The sequence below is a fragment of the Dama dama genome, chromosome 11 (assembly GCF_033118175.1).
Source record: "Dama dama isolate Ldn47 chromosome 11, ASM3311817v1, whole genome shotgun sequence".
In the NCBI taxonomy this organism is placed as follows: domain Eukaryota; kingdom Metazoa; phylum Chordata; class Mammalia; order Artiodactyla; family Cervidae; genus Dama; species Dama dama.
In genome coordinates this window covers 42,301,789-42,319,683 of record NC_083691.1, presented here as the reverse complement: position 1 = coordinate 42,319,683, position 17,895 = coordinate 42,301,789, and the positions used below count along the sequence as shown (strand labels likewise).

General features: G+C 43.9%; 1 protein-coding gene and 1 long non-coding RNA gene across 6 annotated transcripts in view; one reads left to right on the top strand and one right to left on the bottom strand.

The window, feature by feature from the left end:
• AFTPH (aftiphilin) overlaps nt 1-4,987 on the top strand; it is a 70,258-nt gene extending 65,271 nt beyond the window's left edge. For 4 of the 5 annotated variants that reach the window (XM_061155192.1, XM_061155189.1, XM_061155190.1 and 1 more), the window contains one exon: nt 3,858-4,987. In XM_061155192.1, the coding sequence (XP_061011175.1) occupies nt 3,858-4,014 (157 nt within the window). In that variant the 3' untranslated portion in view covers nt 4,015-4,987. The remainder of the gene's footprint in view (nt 1-3,857) is intronic. The other variant, XR_009694705.1, reaches the window with a different exon arrangement.
• A 180-nt stretch (nt 4,988-5,167) lies between these two features.
• LOC133065509 (uncharacterized) lies at nt 5,168-14,572 on the bottom strand. The gene is made up of 4 exons (XR_009694903.1): nt 14,448-14,572; nt 13,473-13,532; nt 10,905-11,112; nt 5,168-6,503 (listed from the first exon to the last, which is right to left on the bottom strand). It is a non-coding gene; the product is annotated as an uncharacterized LOC133065509 (long non-coding RNA).
• Between the last annotated feature and the right edge of the window lie 3,323 nt (nt 14,573-17,895).

The window sequence follows — 17,895 nt, the reverse complement described above, 5'->3', positions numbered from 1 at the left end:
AGTCACCATCTGCAGTGATTCTGGAGCCCAAGAAAATTAAGTCTGTCACTGTGCAACCATTACCATCTAATTCCAGAACATTTGTATCATCCCTAAAAGAAACCCCATCCCCATTAACAGTCACTCCCTATATTCTACTTTTTCTAGCTCCTGGCAGCATTATGCCTTCTATGTCTATGGATTTTCATATTCTGGTTATTTCATACTAATGGAATAATACATTATATAGCCTTTTGTGTGTGACTTCTTTCAGTTAGCATAATATTTTCAAGCTAGCCATATTGTTGCGTGTTTTGGTACTTTCCATTCCTTTTTATGGCTGCCTAGTAGTCCATTGTATGGCTGTACCACATTTTGCTTATCCATTAATCAATTAATGTACATTTGAGTTGTGTTCACTTTTTGATTGTTTTAAGTAGTGCTGCCATGAACATTCATGTACAAGTTTTTGTGTGGACAAATGCTTTCAGTTTTCTTGTGGGTGGAACCACAGTGTTACATGGTCATGCTACACTTAATTTTTTGAAGAACTACCAAACTGTTTTCCAAAGCAGTGGCCCCGTTTTACATTCCCACTAATAATGTTTGAGAGTTCCAATGTCTCTGCATTCTCACAAGGCTTGTTATTATCTGACTTTTTGGTTATAACCATGCCAGTGGTATGAAGCGACATCTCATTGTCATTTTGATTCACATTTCCCTGATGGCCAGTGAAATTGAACATTTTTTTAGGTGCTTGTTGAATAGTTGTATCTCTTCTTGAAGAATATTTTTGTTGTTGTAAGATTTCTTCTGGATACTTGACCTTTATCAGATATGATTTGCAAATGTTTTATCTCATTCTGTAGGCTGTTTTTTCACTTCCTTGGTTAGTGTCCTATGAAACACAAAAGTTTCTTAATTTGAGGAAGCCCTGTATATATATTTATATACATACATACATATATACATATATGTGTATTTCATTGCTTATACCTTAGATGCCATATCTAAGAAACCACTGCCTACCTCAAGGTCAGGAAGTGTTGCACTAAGTTTTCTCGTAAGTGTTTCATAATTTCAACTCTTGCATTTAGTTCTTTGATCCATTTTGAATTAATTTTTGAATATGATATTAGGTAGGGATCCAACTTCATTCTTTTGCACATGGATACCAGTGCAAAAGATACATATCTACCAGTGATAGTTGTTGAAAGACTGTTCTTTCCCAGTTTCTCTCTGGTTGAAAATCAGTTTAACCATAATTGTATGGGTTTATTTCTAGACTCTTAATTGCACTGCATTGGCCAAAAAGATAAATCTTAACTTGGGAGAGTATAAATCAAAAAGAGGTCATTGCCTTTGCCTCTTGGGGAAAGGCCATGATGTAACATTTTATTTTCAAATTCTCAAGCATTTTCTTCTTTCTTATATTGTAAGAAAACTAGAGCACATCAATTCCTTAGTGACTACAGATAAGTGCACAAAATATGAACTATGTAAACTTTCTCTTATTTTTAAATTCAACTTCAGATAGCCTTCAAGACTAATCTTTACCAACCATTCCTTGAGTGAAAACTTCTCTGCTCTCCTTCCCCACACCCCAGCTGCACTCCACAAATGAGGAAGTGCATTTAGGTGAGATTTTACTTGTTACTGTTTTTAATAACTTTTTATCTTTACAAAAGCAGTAAGAAAGAAAATACAGACAAAATGTTTTTAATTAAAGTATCACATTCTAACCAGTCAGATCATTATAACTCCCTAGTTCAATTCTTTGAGATCTTTATTTTTGCAAATATACACATATAGTTGTTGTTTTAACCAGAAATGAGATTTTATAGTCTATGCAAATTGAGCCTACTCTTGTAGTCAGTGGTCTCCATCTGTCGATTTCAGTAAATTTTCATTTCATCTAACACTCGGGCTATATGTATTCAAATTCCCAACAGTGTCCTTTCTCTCTGCTTTCTTCAGATCAATATCTAGTCTAGGACTTTTGTACTTAACCGTTAGGACTAGGTCACTTTTAACCTAGTATATCCACCTCCATCCCTTCTGTTGGCTTCTCGGTGTAACAACACTCGCTGGTTGAAAAGGTCAGTCCATGTGTCCTACAGAACGTCCCAACCTCTGGATTTGTCTATTTGCTTCCTTCAAGTAGTTTTCAAATGTTTCTCCATTTCCCTTATTTCCTATCAGCTGGATATTCTATCTAAAGGTTTGATGGATTCAGGTAAAACATTTTGGCTAGAAGACATCATAGGTGCTGTGTCACATCAGAAGACACAATGTCATTTTGATCCCATCGTGAGTGATGCTGAAATCGACTACTGGTGAGAGGCTGCCCTTTCCCGTGGAGCCTTCCAGCTGTTCACTCTGAGACTAAAAAGTGCCCCAAACTCTCTGGTTTTATTTTGGAATAATGCAGATAGTCAGTTTCCCATCCACCTCATAGTTTTTCTGTGATTTAAGTGCCATTAAAAATGTATATTTTAATCAGAAGAATTTTGGAGTGTTATTCTATTCTTCTGAGAAACCCTAGAACTGAGATTGATCTGCTGATGGTTTCAGTGTGCCTGAAGCTGACCTTCATATTGGAGGACTTCAGTCCTAAAAGTCTGATGTTTGGCTTTTTCAGTTCTGTAAACTATTTTTATTTCAGCCTGAACTCAAATGTGATTACAACAGAAAAGTCCAGGTATTAAATAAAGGCCTGCATCTATCTTCCTTTCTTGTTTCATCTCCTGACTTCCTTCACCTCATCCTAAGGACAAAGAAAAATTTTAGGTGGAAGAAATAACTTGTGTCCCACCTAGTAGAGTACCATAAAAGAGAATTGAGCCTTGTAGAGTCAACAGTTTTAAATGAACTTTGATCGAAAATTAATATCACTATGACTGCAGCTATTCTTTCAGTGTGTTTAACAGCCTAGAAAAAATCAAGGTTGAGTTACAGTCCTGTGCTCAGTGTGAGCCACAGTTGCGACTCGGTTGGCATTTTCTGTAGTGCCCTGAGGGACGCAGGTCAGCAGGAGCTCTCCCTCTCTGTCCTGGGTTCCACGGCTCGTTTCTCATATTAGGGGCATTTCATCTACAGGACCCGTCCGATTTCGAGACTCCCCTCTCCCTGAGTCCTTCCTGCCGGGGTGCATTCTCAGCCTCAGCAACTGGCCCTAGTGCTGCAGGCTTTGGACCAACCATCTGTATCCCAGTGGGGCAGAGGCTCGGTGTTTTTGAGCTGAGGGCTTTCTGTCCTGGAATTCCCCTTTGGGGTTGAAGAAAGCCCAAGGTGAAAATTACTTAATGAGGGCTTGTGCCAGACATACTTTATGTTGAGGTAACTGGTAGTTTCTCAGTGGGGAGGGGGAAATCTAAGCAGGCAGAGTTTTACTAGGGCTTCAGCGTTATATTTCTGCTTGGTAACTTTTTCTTTTTTTTTTTTGGCTGCACTGCACAGCATGCAGGATATTAGTTCCCCAGCCAGGAGCAAACCTGTGCCCCCCCTGCAGTGGACACTCGGAGTCCCTAACCACTGGGTAACCAGGGAAGTCCCTAAGTAGAATTTTAAAAGTACGCTTGGGTAGATTCTTCTGACCTTAAGTAGAGCTGTGAGCTGTACACGGGTACATGTGAATGTCTCCATGGACATGCCTAACTGTAATGAACATACATAAATTCGGTGTGAGTTTTCAGAAAAGATTTCACCTCAGGCACAGAAAGCACTTAACCCCAAGGTATGACAAGGTTCAGGGACTGGCGGAGGAAAAGGTACTCAGGTCCCCACAGGTTGCTGTCTGCTTTGAGAGTGGATTTTCTCCCATTTGGCCTATAGCTAGAGTCACTTTAAGACACTTGTTTTTTTTCATTTGTCAACAGGAAACCAAAAAGAGAAGAGCACCTGAGTGAAGAAGCCATCAAGGTGATCGCCAGCCTTCCTGACCTAACGTTCATGCATGCCAAAGTGTTGATGTTCCCGACCACCTTGACACCTTCCACAAGCTCCCAAGAGAAGGCAGATGAACAACTGATGTGAACTGGACAGTTTCAATTGCTTTTCCTTCCTTCCAGCCCTTCCCTACCATCAAAAGCATACCTGCTCTAATTAAAAAAAAAAATTAAAAGTTCAGCTGATTTGTTGGTAAGCCGCACTAGAAAGGTATACATAGTAATGTATATTTATTTACATACTGAAGTCATAAATTTATATTAGAAACAAATGTAAATAATCGGGGTGAACATTTTTGAAGATTTATTCTTTTTGTGTTGCTGGGGTGTATACATTTATGTCTTTGTGAAATACACTGGTGGTGTCCTTCTTACACAACTTTTGAAATAAAAAATGAAAATTAAAAACTCGAATCTCCACTGTCTATGAAATCCCCTTCAGTCTTTTCAGATTTCATTGAATGTCCCATTAATTTTTCATATTGTATATTGAATTACTTTTGCTATCATAAATATGCTCCAAATCCCTGTTTAATTTTTTTTTTTTTTTAATGTGTGGTGGGTTTGTTTCAGGTCTGGCTTTTGTTACCATTTTTGTGCTCTTTTTTAATCTTTCCAATCTGGCCTATTGCTGTTTGACCTTTTGCAAGGTATTTGCATTGATTGGTCTTTTGTTACAGGGTATGGATCATTGTCAGAACTTGATTGAAGGGGTTTAAAGAGATTGTGTCTGTTTTAAATCAGTTTGGTTTGGAGAAGGACCAAATTACATGAATGTCTTACAATGAAATTTACTTGTTACTGATCTTTTTGTTCTATTGTACCACTATTTTTTGAGGATTTTGCACAGTGTAAAATGACATAATCATAGATTGCTATGGTTTAGGCTGTATATACAGTAAAAACTATGGGTTTTAAATGTTCGGGGAAATTCCTATGGAAAAAAGAAAGACATGTAGAAGAACCTCTAACAAGGTTAATGTGCATGCCTAAGGTCTTCTGAGATTTCAGTGTGTAAATTTCCTTTTAGCTTATACAAAAATAAAATAATTTAAAAGAAATTTAGTTTGGTGCCTGTACTTTGGTATCTGAGGGAAAATGTAATGAATTTGGACATTAAGTTTTATTTCATATTAATGTGTTTCAATCCAGAGAAAATCATTTGGTAGGGCTTTCACTTTATTAAAACCAAAAAGAATTAGATTCTCACCCATAAGAATTTGAAACAGCCCTTTAAATAGCTGAGCTGTTTTTATGTAGAACATGAGATCATACAAGAAATTTCCATGATTCATTATAATGTATCTTTGTCAGAATTGGTGACGTTAAATAGGGATGTATAGGGAATTTTTTTTCTTCCCAAGAAAATATATGCATGAAACTAAGGTGAACAGAAAATTTATTAAAAGCACTTTTAAAATATTGTTACTAGATTAGATGTTGCTTTAGCAAAGTCACATGACCCATTTCATTAGAAGCAGGCAATCAGCCCGACAGTAGTCCACCTCATCGGCTATGGGAATGTTCCGTTGGAACTCTTCTGTACCTCTGTCATTGACAGAGATTCCTGTGTTGCCAGGTTATTACACGGGCCATTGCAACAGTTGCTGGAGTGTAATTTAAGTAAGGCCTGAAGCAACGGTGCTTATCCAGTCCATCTCCTGCCATTTCCCCAAACACTTTTTTTTTTTTTTCAGAGAAAGCTTTCCTTCAGAATAATCACAAGTCATCAGTGCCCAGTGGACCTTCTGAATGGAAAGATAAACGTATTCCTCAGCAGACCTTTACTTGTTTCAGTAAACTGAAGCTGAAGGGCTGCTTGTACAGTCCATTACAACTAAAGTATAATGGTAGCCTTCATCAGCCTAAGTTCAGAGCCCGTTGATTAGCTGTGATACCATGAGAAAGTTAATCAACTTCTCTGAGCCATAGTTCCACCATCTTTAAAAACGGGAATGATATCACCTATCTGTGGGGTTGATGTATTAAATAATAAATGTAAAACATCTATCACATGAGGAAACCATCAATAAATGATAGAGCATAGTTCACAAAATCTATAAAGGCCCCTGGAGTCCCAGTAGATTCAAGAAGCAGTCACAGGAAACAGGATCACTTAAGTTACTGTGCTATAATTTAAAAGTGATCAAGTGGACAGTTCTCAAGAAAGTGCCCCTGCTTTAATGATACACAAAGTAAATAATCGGTCTTAAACTCAACTTTTCAATAAGCCACATTTCCTTTTCGTGTGTCATATTGGCCTTTGATGTTTTAGTCACAACAGGTACATTAACACTTGGTTGTCATAAGTTAAGGTCAGGGGTCTAGTCCTGAGGACCAAAAGTCTTAGCTTTTCAGCTTTCTGTTTTCCAGCTTTTCAGCTCAGCTTTGCACCAGATCAAGGCTTGAATTACACCGGAAAGCAATAAATAGCAGGGCTGGTGCGGGAAAAGCCTCACGCATCTCCATGTGAATCTCAGCTACGGTAGAGCTTATTGGCTCCAAGTTTGTCTTGATCGTCAGCTGCTTCTGGGAGCAGCTGCCCATTTGTCCTTCTCAAAGTCAGCCAGAAGGACCCTGCAGAGGTGGGGAGAAGAAACCAAGAAGTCAGACACCCTAAAAGCCAAGTCACACACAGTGGAGACTGATTTAGCCTTGGCTCAGACAGTAAAGAATCCGGATGCCTGCAGTGCAGGAGACTTGGCTTCAATCCGTGGATTGGGAAGATTCCCCTGGAGAAGGGAATGGCATCCCACTCCAGTGTTCTTACCTGGGAAATCCCACAGATAGCTACCAGAGGAACCTGGTAGGCTATAGATCGTGGAGTCACAAAGAGTCAGATACAACTGAGTGACTAACACACTTTGTGTCTTCCACATCTTAAAACCAGCACACTTATGCCCTAGAATCTCATCTTACTTGATGGCCAAATCCAAATAGCCATACCTAATCCCCCAGTTAATTCAAGTCAAACTACAAAGTTATAGGAGAAACTTCCCTAAATTGAGTCATGTGTCACTACTGTTTTTGTGAGTCATTCTTTTACAGAGAGACTTGTTCTTCCCTCTACATGATTGTCATGCTCTTTATTTAGAACTTGTTGTCTTTTTGCTCCCTCATGTTTCCTGAATCAGGATTAAGTTTGACTGTGAGTAACAAAAACCAAAAATACTATATATAATAAGACTCACACTTTCGTCACATTTGAACTTCTCTGAAATTGGAGTGTGTCATACAATTGGATGGGGTAGCTGTTTAATTGGCAGCAGTTTCTTTTTCTTAGTGATATATAAAATCATGCTGTCTTACATTCAATGACAGAGTTGGTGGGAAATGGTAATGATGTCTTCAACATTAGGAGTTTATTTCTCTTGCCTGTAAAACATCAGAAAACAGTCTGGGGCTAGTAAAGAGGCTTCATAAGCTCATCAGAAACGGAAACTCTTAGCATCCTGCCCTGTGATTCTCAACACGTGGTCTCTCTTATGGTCCAAGTATTCTGTTGGGGGTTCAGCCGCCAAGTCTGTATTCCAGCCATTGTGGGAGAAGGGCATACTCCTTTCTGCTAAGGACACTTTCCATAAGGTACAGACAGTATTTCTAATTCCAGCCCATTGACCAGAACTTAGTTGCAGTGCCATCAGTTCAGGTCAGTGGCTCAGTCGTGTCTGACTCTGCGACCCCATGGACTGCAGCACGCTAGGCTTCTCTGTCCATCACCAACTCACGGAGCTTATTCAGACTCATGTCCATCGGGTCAGTGATGCCATCCAGCCATTCCATCCTCTGTGGTCCCCTTCTCCTCCTACCTTCAATCTTTCCCAGAATCAGGGTCTTTTCAAACAAGTCGTTTCTTCACATGGTGGCCAAAGTATCAGAGTTTCAGCTTCAGCATCAGTCCTTACAATGAATAATCAGGACTGATCTCCTTTAGGATGGACTGGTTGGATCTCCTTGCAATCCAAGGGACTTTCAAGAGTCTTCAACACCACAGTTCAAAAGCATCAGTTCTTCAGTGCTTAGCTTTCTTTATAGTCCAACTCTCACATCCATACATGACCACTGGAAAACCATAGCTTTGACTAGATGGACTTTTGTTGGTAAAGTAATGTCTCTGCTTTTTAACATATTGTCTGGGTTGATTATAGCTTTTCCTTCAAGAAGTAAGCGTCTTTTAATTTCATGGCTGCAGTCACCATCTGCAATGATTTTAGAGCCCCCCAAAATAAAGTCTGTCACTGTTTCCATTATTTCCGCATCTATTTGCCATGAAGTGATGGGACCGGATGCCATGATCTTAGTTTTCTGGGACCGGATGCCATGATCTTAGTTTTCTGAATGATGAGTTTTAAGCCAGCTTTTTCACTCTTCTCTTTCACTTTCATCAAGAGGCTCTTCACTTCCTCTTCACTTTCTGCCATAAGGGTGGTGTCATCTGCCTATCTGAGGTTATTGATATTTCTCCCGGCAATCTTGATTCCAGCTTGTGCTTCATCCAGCCCAGCATGTCTCATGATGTACTCTGCATACAAGTTAAATAAGTGGGGTGATAATATACAGCCTTGACATACTCCTTTCCTGATTTGGAATCAGTCTGTTGTCCCATGTCCAGTTGTGTTGCTTCTTGATCTGCATACAGATTTCTCAGGAGGCAGGTCAGGTGGTCTGGTATTTCCATCTCTTTAACAATTTTCCACACTGTTGTGATTCATACAGTGCCATATCTAACTGCAAAAAAGACTGGGAAATGCCTTTATCCTGGGGGGCCAACTTAAAGGGAGTCTAGTAGTGAGGAAAGAGAGAACAGATGATGTAGGACAACCAGAAGTCTGAGTCACTCCTGTTTTTCACTTCTTGGTGCTTACAAACAGTATGTCATGAAGCTAAAGTAGTACATAAAGAAATGAATTCTGGGATCATTGTCTCAGGCTATAGCAAGGCCTCAAATGGGATATGTCATATTTCTGTTGCATTTCCAAGGGGGAAAGATCAATAGGGGATAGCTCAGGTTTACCAGCACCTTTCAGAGGCACAAACACTGAGATAAATCACGGGTGAAAGTAGGGAGCAGCCTGGGGAGGTAGAAGGGACACCGGATTAAGCTAGGAGTTGTGTGTTCTAAGTTTAGCTCTGCCACTAATCAGCTGTTAAGATCTTGGATAAATCCCTTTCTAAGTCACAGGTACTTGATGCATAAAATGAGGGGTCGGAATCTACAGAATCAAAAGCTAAAGTAGGAGGACTTCCCTGGTGTCCATTGACTAAGGTTCTGCATTCCCGATACAAAGGGCCTGGGTTTGATCCCTGGTGGGGAACTAGATCCTGCGTGTGTGCTCAGTCACTAAGTCTTTGCGACCCCATGCACTATAGCCCGCCAGGCTCCTCTGTCCATGGGATTCTCCAGGCAAGAACACTGGAGGGGGTTGCCAGTACCTACTCCAGGGGATCTTCCTCACCCATGGATGGAGCCCGTGTCTTATGCATTGGCCGGCGAGTTCTTACCACCGAGCCACCAGGGAAGCCCCCTAGATCCTGCATGTCATAACCAAAGCTCCTATATACCCCAAAAAAGATAGAAGATCCCAAGTGCCACAACTAAGACCTGAGCAGCCAAATTAAAAAAAAATAAATTTTCAAAAAAAAATTTTTTTTTAAAGCTAATTTGGAGAAACCTTAGAGAATCAGAATTTTAGAGCTGAAAGTTCAACTGGCCCAGTGCTCTGCAAGTCACTCCCAGAAGCCGTGTTGCAGGAGGGCTGGGCCCTGCAGTGATGGGGGTGTCCATAGTAACACACTGGGTTTATACAGGGAACAGGGAAATTTGCAGAAGATTCATTGGAGCAAAGGGTCCCACTGCTATCAAACGTTGGGAGCCAATGATGATTACATTCCCAGAGCTGAAGAAATTGAAGTCTGGAAAAGGAAATTGGCATTCACAATGTTACTCATCTATAACCAGAGGCCAGACCTGAATCCAGTTTCCTAATTCTCGGTCTTTTCCTTTACATCCTCTTGCATCTCCCCTCTGAACAGGCAGCCAGTTTAGCCTTTGCCTGAACAACTGCAGGACCTCATGTGAGCTCAGACTTTCACAGGCTCTTTGCCCCCAACACGCACCTGCTTTGCAGGCCAGAACTGATGGTTAGGTAGAAGGGGCACCAGGTTAAGATTGACTCAAGGGAGAACCCTAATCCCTTTGCCATAAATACTGAAGGCCAGTCTCATGATCCCTGTGCCCTCCTTCTACCAGGTCACCCATGATAACACGGCTGCCGGGTCTTTCCTAAACATGTCATCCTTCCTTGCATATTATTCCAGTTTACCATAATTCCTCTTAAAATGTGCTCTCCAGGGCTTCCCTGGTGGCTCAGTGGGAAGGAATCTGGCTTCAAAGCGGGAGACACAGGTTCGATCCCTGGGTCGGGAAGACTCCACATGCCTTGGAGCAACTAAGCCCATGGGCCACAACTATTGAATCCCATGCGCCTAGAGCCCAGGCTCATCAACAAGAGAAGCCATGTGATAAGTCTGCCCACCGCAACTGGAGAGTAGACACAACTAGACACAACTAGAGAAGAAGCCTGTACAGCAACGAAGACCCAGCACAGCCCCAAGTAAATAATAAATAAATAAATAAAATTAATTTTTTAAAATGTGCTCCTGAGACTGGACCAGATGTTGCTTCATCACTGGCACAAGGGCTCATATTTATTTCATTTCAGACACTTCTTTCAAATGTAGCCTGCAATTAGATTATTGTAATGTAATTACAAGAAAATTAGAGATACCAAGGGAACATTTCATGCAAAGATGGGCTCAATAAAGGACAGAAATGGTACAGACCTAACAGAAGCAGAAGATATTAAGAAGAGGTAGCAAGAATACACAGAACAACTTTACAGAAAAGATCTTCCAAAAACAAAACAAAACAAAAAACATCTTCACAACCTAGATAATCATGAAGGTGTGATCACTCACCTAGAGCCGGACATCCTGGAATGTGAAGTCAGGTGGGCCTTAGGAAGCATCACTATGAACAAAGCTAGTGGAGGTGATGGAATTCCAGTTGAGCTATTTCAAATCCTGAAAGGTGATGCTGTGAAAGTGCTGCAGAAAATATGCCAGCACATCTGGAAAACTCAGCAGTGGCCACAGGACTGGAAAAGGTCCGTTTTCATTCCAATCCCTAAGAAAGGCAATGCCAAAGAATGCTCAGACTACCGCACAATTGCACTCATCCCACACTCTAGTAAAGTAATGCTCAAAATTCTCCAAGCCAGACTTCAGCAATATGTGAACCGTGAACTACCAGATGTTCAAGCTGGTTTTAGAAAAGGCAGAGGAACCTGAGATCAGATTGCCCAACATCAGCTGGATCACTGAAAAAGCAAGAGAGTTCCAGAAAAACATCTATTTCTGCTTTATTGACTCTACCAAAGCCTCTGACTGTGTGGCTCACAATAAACTGTGGAAAATTCTGAAAGAGATAGGAATGCCAGACCACCTGACCTGCCTCTTGAGAAACCTGTATGCAGGTCAGGAAGCAACAGTTAGAACTGGACATGGAACAACAGACTGATTCCAAATAGGGAAAGGAGTATGTCAAGGCTGTATACTGTCACCCTGCTTATTTAATTTATATGCAGGGTACATCATGAGAAACACTGGGCTGGAGGAAGCACAAGCTGGAATCAAGATTGCTGGGAGAAATATCAATAACCTCAGATATGCAGATGATACCACCCTTATGGCAGAAAGTGAAGAAGAACTAAAGAGCCTCTTGATGAAAGTGAAAGAGGAGAGTGAAAAAGCTGGCTTAAAACTCAACATTCAGAAAACTAAGATCATGGCATCCGGTCCCATCACTTCATGGCAAATAGATGGGGAAACAGTGGAAACAGTGGCTGACTTTATTTTTCTGGGCTCCAAAATCACTGCAGATGGTGACTGCAGCCATGAAATTAAAAGACGCTTACTCCTTGGAAGGAAAGTTATGACCGACCTAGACAGCATGTTAAAAAGCAGAGACATTACTTTGCCAACAAAGGTCCATCTAGTCAAGCCTATGGTTTTTCCAGTGGTCATGTATGGATGTGAGAGTTGGACTATAAAGAAAGCTGAGCGCCGAAGAATTGATGATTTTGAACTGTGGTGTTGGAGAAGACTCTTGAGAGTCCCTTGGACAGCAAGGAGATCCAACCAGTCCCTCCTAAAGGAGATCACTCCTGGGTTTTCACTGGAGGGACTGATGTTGAAGCTGAAACTCCAATACTTTGGCCACCTGATGTGGAGAGCTGACTCATTTGAAAAGACCCTGATGCTGGGAAAGATTGAGGGCAGGAGGAGAGGGGATGACAGAGAATGAGATGGTTGGATGGCATCACCGACACAATGGACATGGGTTTGGGTGGACTCTGGGAGTTGGTGATGAACAGGGAGGCCTGGGGTGCTGTGGTTCATGAGGTCACAACGAGTCTGACAGGACTGAGCAACTGAACTGAACTGAACTGAATGTAATGTTGCCATACTGTCTATGGCAACAATGTTGTCTCTTTAGATTGTGTAAACAGTCTTTTTCCCATAATTACCATCAAGCCAGATTTTCTCTATCATCTTCTTGTGTCTTTGAATTTCTAAGAACCAAAAACAGTTCTTCATTTGTCCTTTTACAACATTACTTTGTTAGCTTTGGATGACTATTTCAGCCTGTCCATCTCATCAAATCTTAATTGTACCATCTAGCATGTAGTCTCCCCATCCTTCCTCAGCTTTGTCATCCACAGATTGACAAATAACCTGTGTGATCCAATCACTTACCCAGCTATTGAGCTGTACAAATTCCCACAACTCCCCTTGCAGAGCACCAGGAAGACTTGGACATATCTTCCCAGCACAGGGACACTCAGGTTTCTCCTTCTTGCCCACGGATCCTAAGAGCAGGCAAAACTTTGCCAAATCCCTCTCACTCTGCCTCTGGCAGTTCATGGACATCCTGAGCATTTCCACACATGATCTCCAACCTCTCATTCAGCTTGATGTTGTGCCCTAGTGCTCCCAAAGGGTAAGGGTGATAAAACAAGTTAAGAGATAAAAACATCTACTCAGGATGGGAGATTAAATGAGGATAATCCTTAGAGTCACTGGCACATAAGAAGCACTCAGTAAATAATTTTGTATTATCATCCTTCATCCATGTCAGCACTCCATCACTGATGATATAGAGAAAAGGCTGATGCTGGGAGCAACCATCATCCTCCTGACAATAGGTCAGAAAGTCTGCCCACATCCACAGTCACTGGATGCCCTCCGTGTCTCATGCCTCCGTTGTCCATCATGTCACCTCATCTTTTCAACAGGACTATCTCTGAAGATAGAATTCATATCACTTCACATATTTTATTTTAGATTTACCACTTTCAAGAACTGCTCCCTTCCTTCAGTTTTCCAAAACTAGGATTTAAGGACTAGACAGAAGTCCTGTTAGCCACCCTGACCAAGACTGTGAATGGCGACATCGGCTCCTTCGGCTTCCACATTTTGACTCACCTTCAGACCATGCTCATGCTCCTCTGCCCATGTGGTCGTCTCTCTCCTGGGGGTCAGCGACTAGAGTCACAGAAAATCACAAAGGTCAGTGGGTGCTATGTCTGCCTCAGGAAAAGTGCTCCCTGGTTGCCGACGCAGGGTTTCCCAATGGCTCCTCAGCCCAAACAGGTAACACACGGTCCTGATGGAGCTCCTCATCCTTGCCCCTTCCCCAGCCCTGCCCCAGGCTTCTGAAACCCGCCACCCCCACCCAGGACCCCACAGACTCCTGCATCGCAGTATATGCACCACACTCTCCCCTGCCCGCACACCCTCACCCCTGGCCTTGGTGGCCCGTCCCCATTAACCATCCAAACCCCACGTTCGCTCAGGGCCTGCTCCCCTGCCTCATGCCTAATCCTCTCAGTCCTGGAGTTCCCACCGGGGAACACCCCCATCTCCTCCATCTTCAGGCCCCCAGAGTCTCTTGCGTGACCACAGTGACAGCCCATGCTGACTCACCCCGCCTCGGCCTCCCTTCCCATCTAACCTTTGGCTGAGGGCAGAGTGCTCTTCTCCTGTCAGAAAGCCTTCCCAGTACTCCTTCGCCCTCCTGACAAAGTCTTAACTCCTTGGTGTATCACAAAGCATCTGGGGCTGCACCCATGTGTGGCAGGCTCTGCCAGGATGGCCGGCTGCTCTCCAGGACCCGAACGCCCCCTCCGAGGGTCGCTCTTCCTTACCAGGGGGCCAGTGTCACCCCCGGAAGCCTTTCTGGACGCCCCTCCCCTGCCCCATCTGTCCCCAACACCAGCTGGTTGGTCTCCTGCCACCCTGGGTGCTTGGCAGAGTTCTCTGATACTCAGAGGCTTACATTATTGTCATCCAAGCAGCCTGCATTTCTAGCAGTGCCACTGGGTGCCAGGCACGCACTTTGCACACACGCACCCTCAGAATCCTCCCTGGAACTCTAAGAGGTCCCTGAACGCTACTCACCCATTTGCTGGGGATAAAACCACGACTTGGAACACTGTAATTTCCCCAAGGTCACTCAGCCAGGAAGCAGAGGAGTTTAGAAGCCAGGTCTGTCTGATCCCAGAGGCTTCATGGCATGATGAGTGCTGTCAAGTCACCTGTGGCCTTGCTCCTTGCTCCCTCAGGCTGTGACTCCTTGAGGGTGGGACCCTGTCTGGCTCCGATCGGCCCGTGGTCCCTGGCAGACATTCACCTTGTTTGCTTCCTGAACCAGTTAGTACTGAGCCTGTCGGCGAAATGGAGGGATCCTTCCAGCATCTGTCCTGTGCCTTGGCCTGCAAATATGAGGCCTGCCTCATATTCCATGATTTTTCTCCAGATACCCTGTTCCATTGATCACTGACTCAAGTCTCCAAACTCTGAAACTAACACCAACACCAACTCCGTGGGATTTCAGTTTTGCCGAAAGCTATATGTTTGGGTGTGGTTTGGCCTCGATTCCTGCCTTGTACAAGCAGCAAGTAGGGGCTGGACATGGGGAGATCTCAGGTGCTCCTGGGACATGGCTCCATAGCCCACACTGCATGGTGGGTCCTGTTTGGAAAGCTCATGGCTCTGTAAGGAGATTCCCAAACCCGGAATCCTGACCTTTCCCCAGAGGGGCCCTCGGTGGGTGGTGATGGACAGTAAGTTCCTGGGCAAGGCCTGGGTGTGCTCGGACTTGGGGGTCCTCAGACAGAGCTTGATATCCCTGAACGACAGGGTCACACTGACAGTCACTGAACTCAGGGACACAACAAGGAAAACTGAAGGCATGCCCATGTTGAAACTTGCCCAGCCAACTATCTGCTTCCAATATCCACCCCTCCTTTTCTCTTCTGGTCTCCAAAGCAGGGCTTCTGAGTTAGGGCTGGAGGTGGTGTGTTCATGGCAGAGGGAGTTGCTCCTGACTTTTCTGTTCTGAGGCAGGCTCCCCAGCACGGCCCCAGCACCCCAAATCCACAGGATGACTGCCAGAGACAACTATGCCAGGGGCCCTCCTCCCATTAATAAATCCAAGCTTCAGCTGAATGGAGACATTTGACTGAAACCAGTATTTTTACTCTGAAGGAGTAGCGAAATGTGACTTAAGGCCCATCCGACTCCAGGCTTAATGCCTTGGTCATGGGAAGACCGGTTTGAGTGGGTGAGAATTTGTTTCACTTTATTTTTGCTGAGTTGCCTTGGGAGACTGAACTTTGATCTGGGTGGGAATCACTAATTCATTGGCTCACAGGAAGACATAGGCCAGTGTTCCACCTCCTGTCAGAAGAAACCAGTACCCCTTGGCTCAAGGAAGAAGCCTGAACGCAGTCCCCAGCACCCTGGTCCCCTCCCACCCACTAGCCCGCCTGCTTAGTCACCTTTCTCGGCTGCCTGGGTCCCATCAGTGCCACACCAGCCACAACCAGAAAGCTGGGCGGCTTGGTTTCCCTTCAGTTACTATCTTGTAACTCCCTCTTAATTTACAATCTGTTTGCTCTCTCAGATGTTTGGAAAGAAAACTCCTTAGTCAGCAGCCCTGGAAAGCTTCATTTTCAGTGAAAACTGGATCCTTCTTTCCCAGGTTTTATTCCAGGGCTTGTGGCTGGAACCTAACATCTGTGAGGCAGGCAGGACCTCACTGGCCCTATGTCACCAGATACCTATTGAAAGGATGCATTCGGGGTAGAAAATGTGGGCAGAGCCCACCAGTGACAACTGGTCTTTATCGAATATCACCCTCTGCCGACAGGAAGCTGGGTGAGCTATCGGCCCTAAGAGAGGAACAAAGATAAGAAATGTCCAGCCTAGCTCAGATGCTAGTGGGGACCCACCAGGAAGCCCTTTCCCTAAGGGCTGACAAGAAAGCCACACAACCTGAACATCTTCCTGACTGGAGGGGAGTGTTCGCGACCAGGTTACTTAGCTCCGCGGGCTGGCCTCTCGGACAGGGTCCTCCCAGGCAATTCCATCAAAGGTGAACCGTCCTGTGGTGTGCTTCTGAAGGTTGTGAAAGAAGGGGCAGGAGCCGTTACTAAGGATAATCATTTCAACATGAAACTTGGTAGGGAACAAAACTCCCCACGGGCTCTTGGGCCCTGGCGGCTACAGGATTTCTCAGCTGTCCTCAGGCGTTCACCAGCCCCACGGCCAAGGAACCCTGAAATGCGGCCTGAACGCTGCTCCTGGGAAAGAAGCAGGAATGAGGCGACTGGAGTTTGAATCCTGCCATGCCACTTCCTAACTGTGAGACTAGGAACCAGTCTGCCAAATGGGGATCAGCATTAAAGTTGAAAAAAACAAAAACAAAAACAATGAAAACAGTCCTCTTGGGAGAATTGAAGAAAGAACTTTCGTTAAGCAAATTCGCACAAACTCGGAAACAATACTGAGTGATGTAACATATTATTATTTTTATTAATCATTATCATTGTTATTATTGTTTAAGACCCCAGGTTCTTAGTGGGCACCCACAATGTGTCTCACCTGACTTGGGAGCCTTACAGGGAACAGGACTGCTTCTGACGCTACACCTGATTCAATGAAATGAATAAGGACCAGCAGGCCAGCTGCTCAGGACAGAAGGATTACCAGCAATTGACTCTCGACCTGAATGGCGGGGCTGCAGAAGTAGCTGAGCTCCACGAGGGGGCCGCCAGGAGCTGCTGAAGGGGCTTAGAGAGAGGCCATGGTGGTGGTGCCTGGAATCATCCGGTGAGACCTCAGAGAACCTTCCCCGGCACTTCCCGCAAAGGTGACCCTTGACACCCTGCCGGTGTTTTTAACAGTCTTGTGATGAGCTTGGAGCATAGCTGGAATGTAAACAGGGTTGGGGGCTGTTCAGCCAGAACCCATCCCAGAAGGTGAATCCCACAAAGACTGGCCATTCTTTCATTCATTCAAGTCTGGTTAAGCACCTACTGTGCGCCACGCGCTGCTGCACATTTCCTTTCAAACACACAGAAAGCGCACACCCCTGGGTTTGTCAAGCCCAGGAAGGTGAGCTCTGTCCCCTGGGGCATCTCATTCTCCTCCCTTGAGCCATCCTGAACCTTAGAATGCTTAGATTTTATTTACTCGTTTACTGTGTGAAGAATTTCAGAATAAATCATGGACATCGTCCCCCATCATCTCCACACGCCAACAGCATATCCAATATAAAGGAATATTCTCCTAACTGCAAATGCCAAGATCGCATCTACGAAAACTAGTAATAATTTCTGAATGCCATCTGAAACCCAGTCTATTAAAATTCCCCCAAAAGGTCTGTAAAGTATCTTTTGTAGCTCATCTGTTCAAGTCAGAGTCTGCTCATGGAGTACACATGCACTTGACTGTATGTTCCTTTTGACCTAGAACAGTTCTCCCATCCTTTTATTTTCATTGCATTGATTTTTTTTTTTTTTTTTAAGAGACCAGGCCAGTTGTAGAAGGTCCCACATTCTGG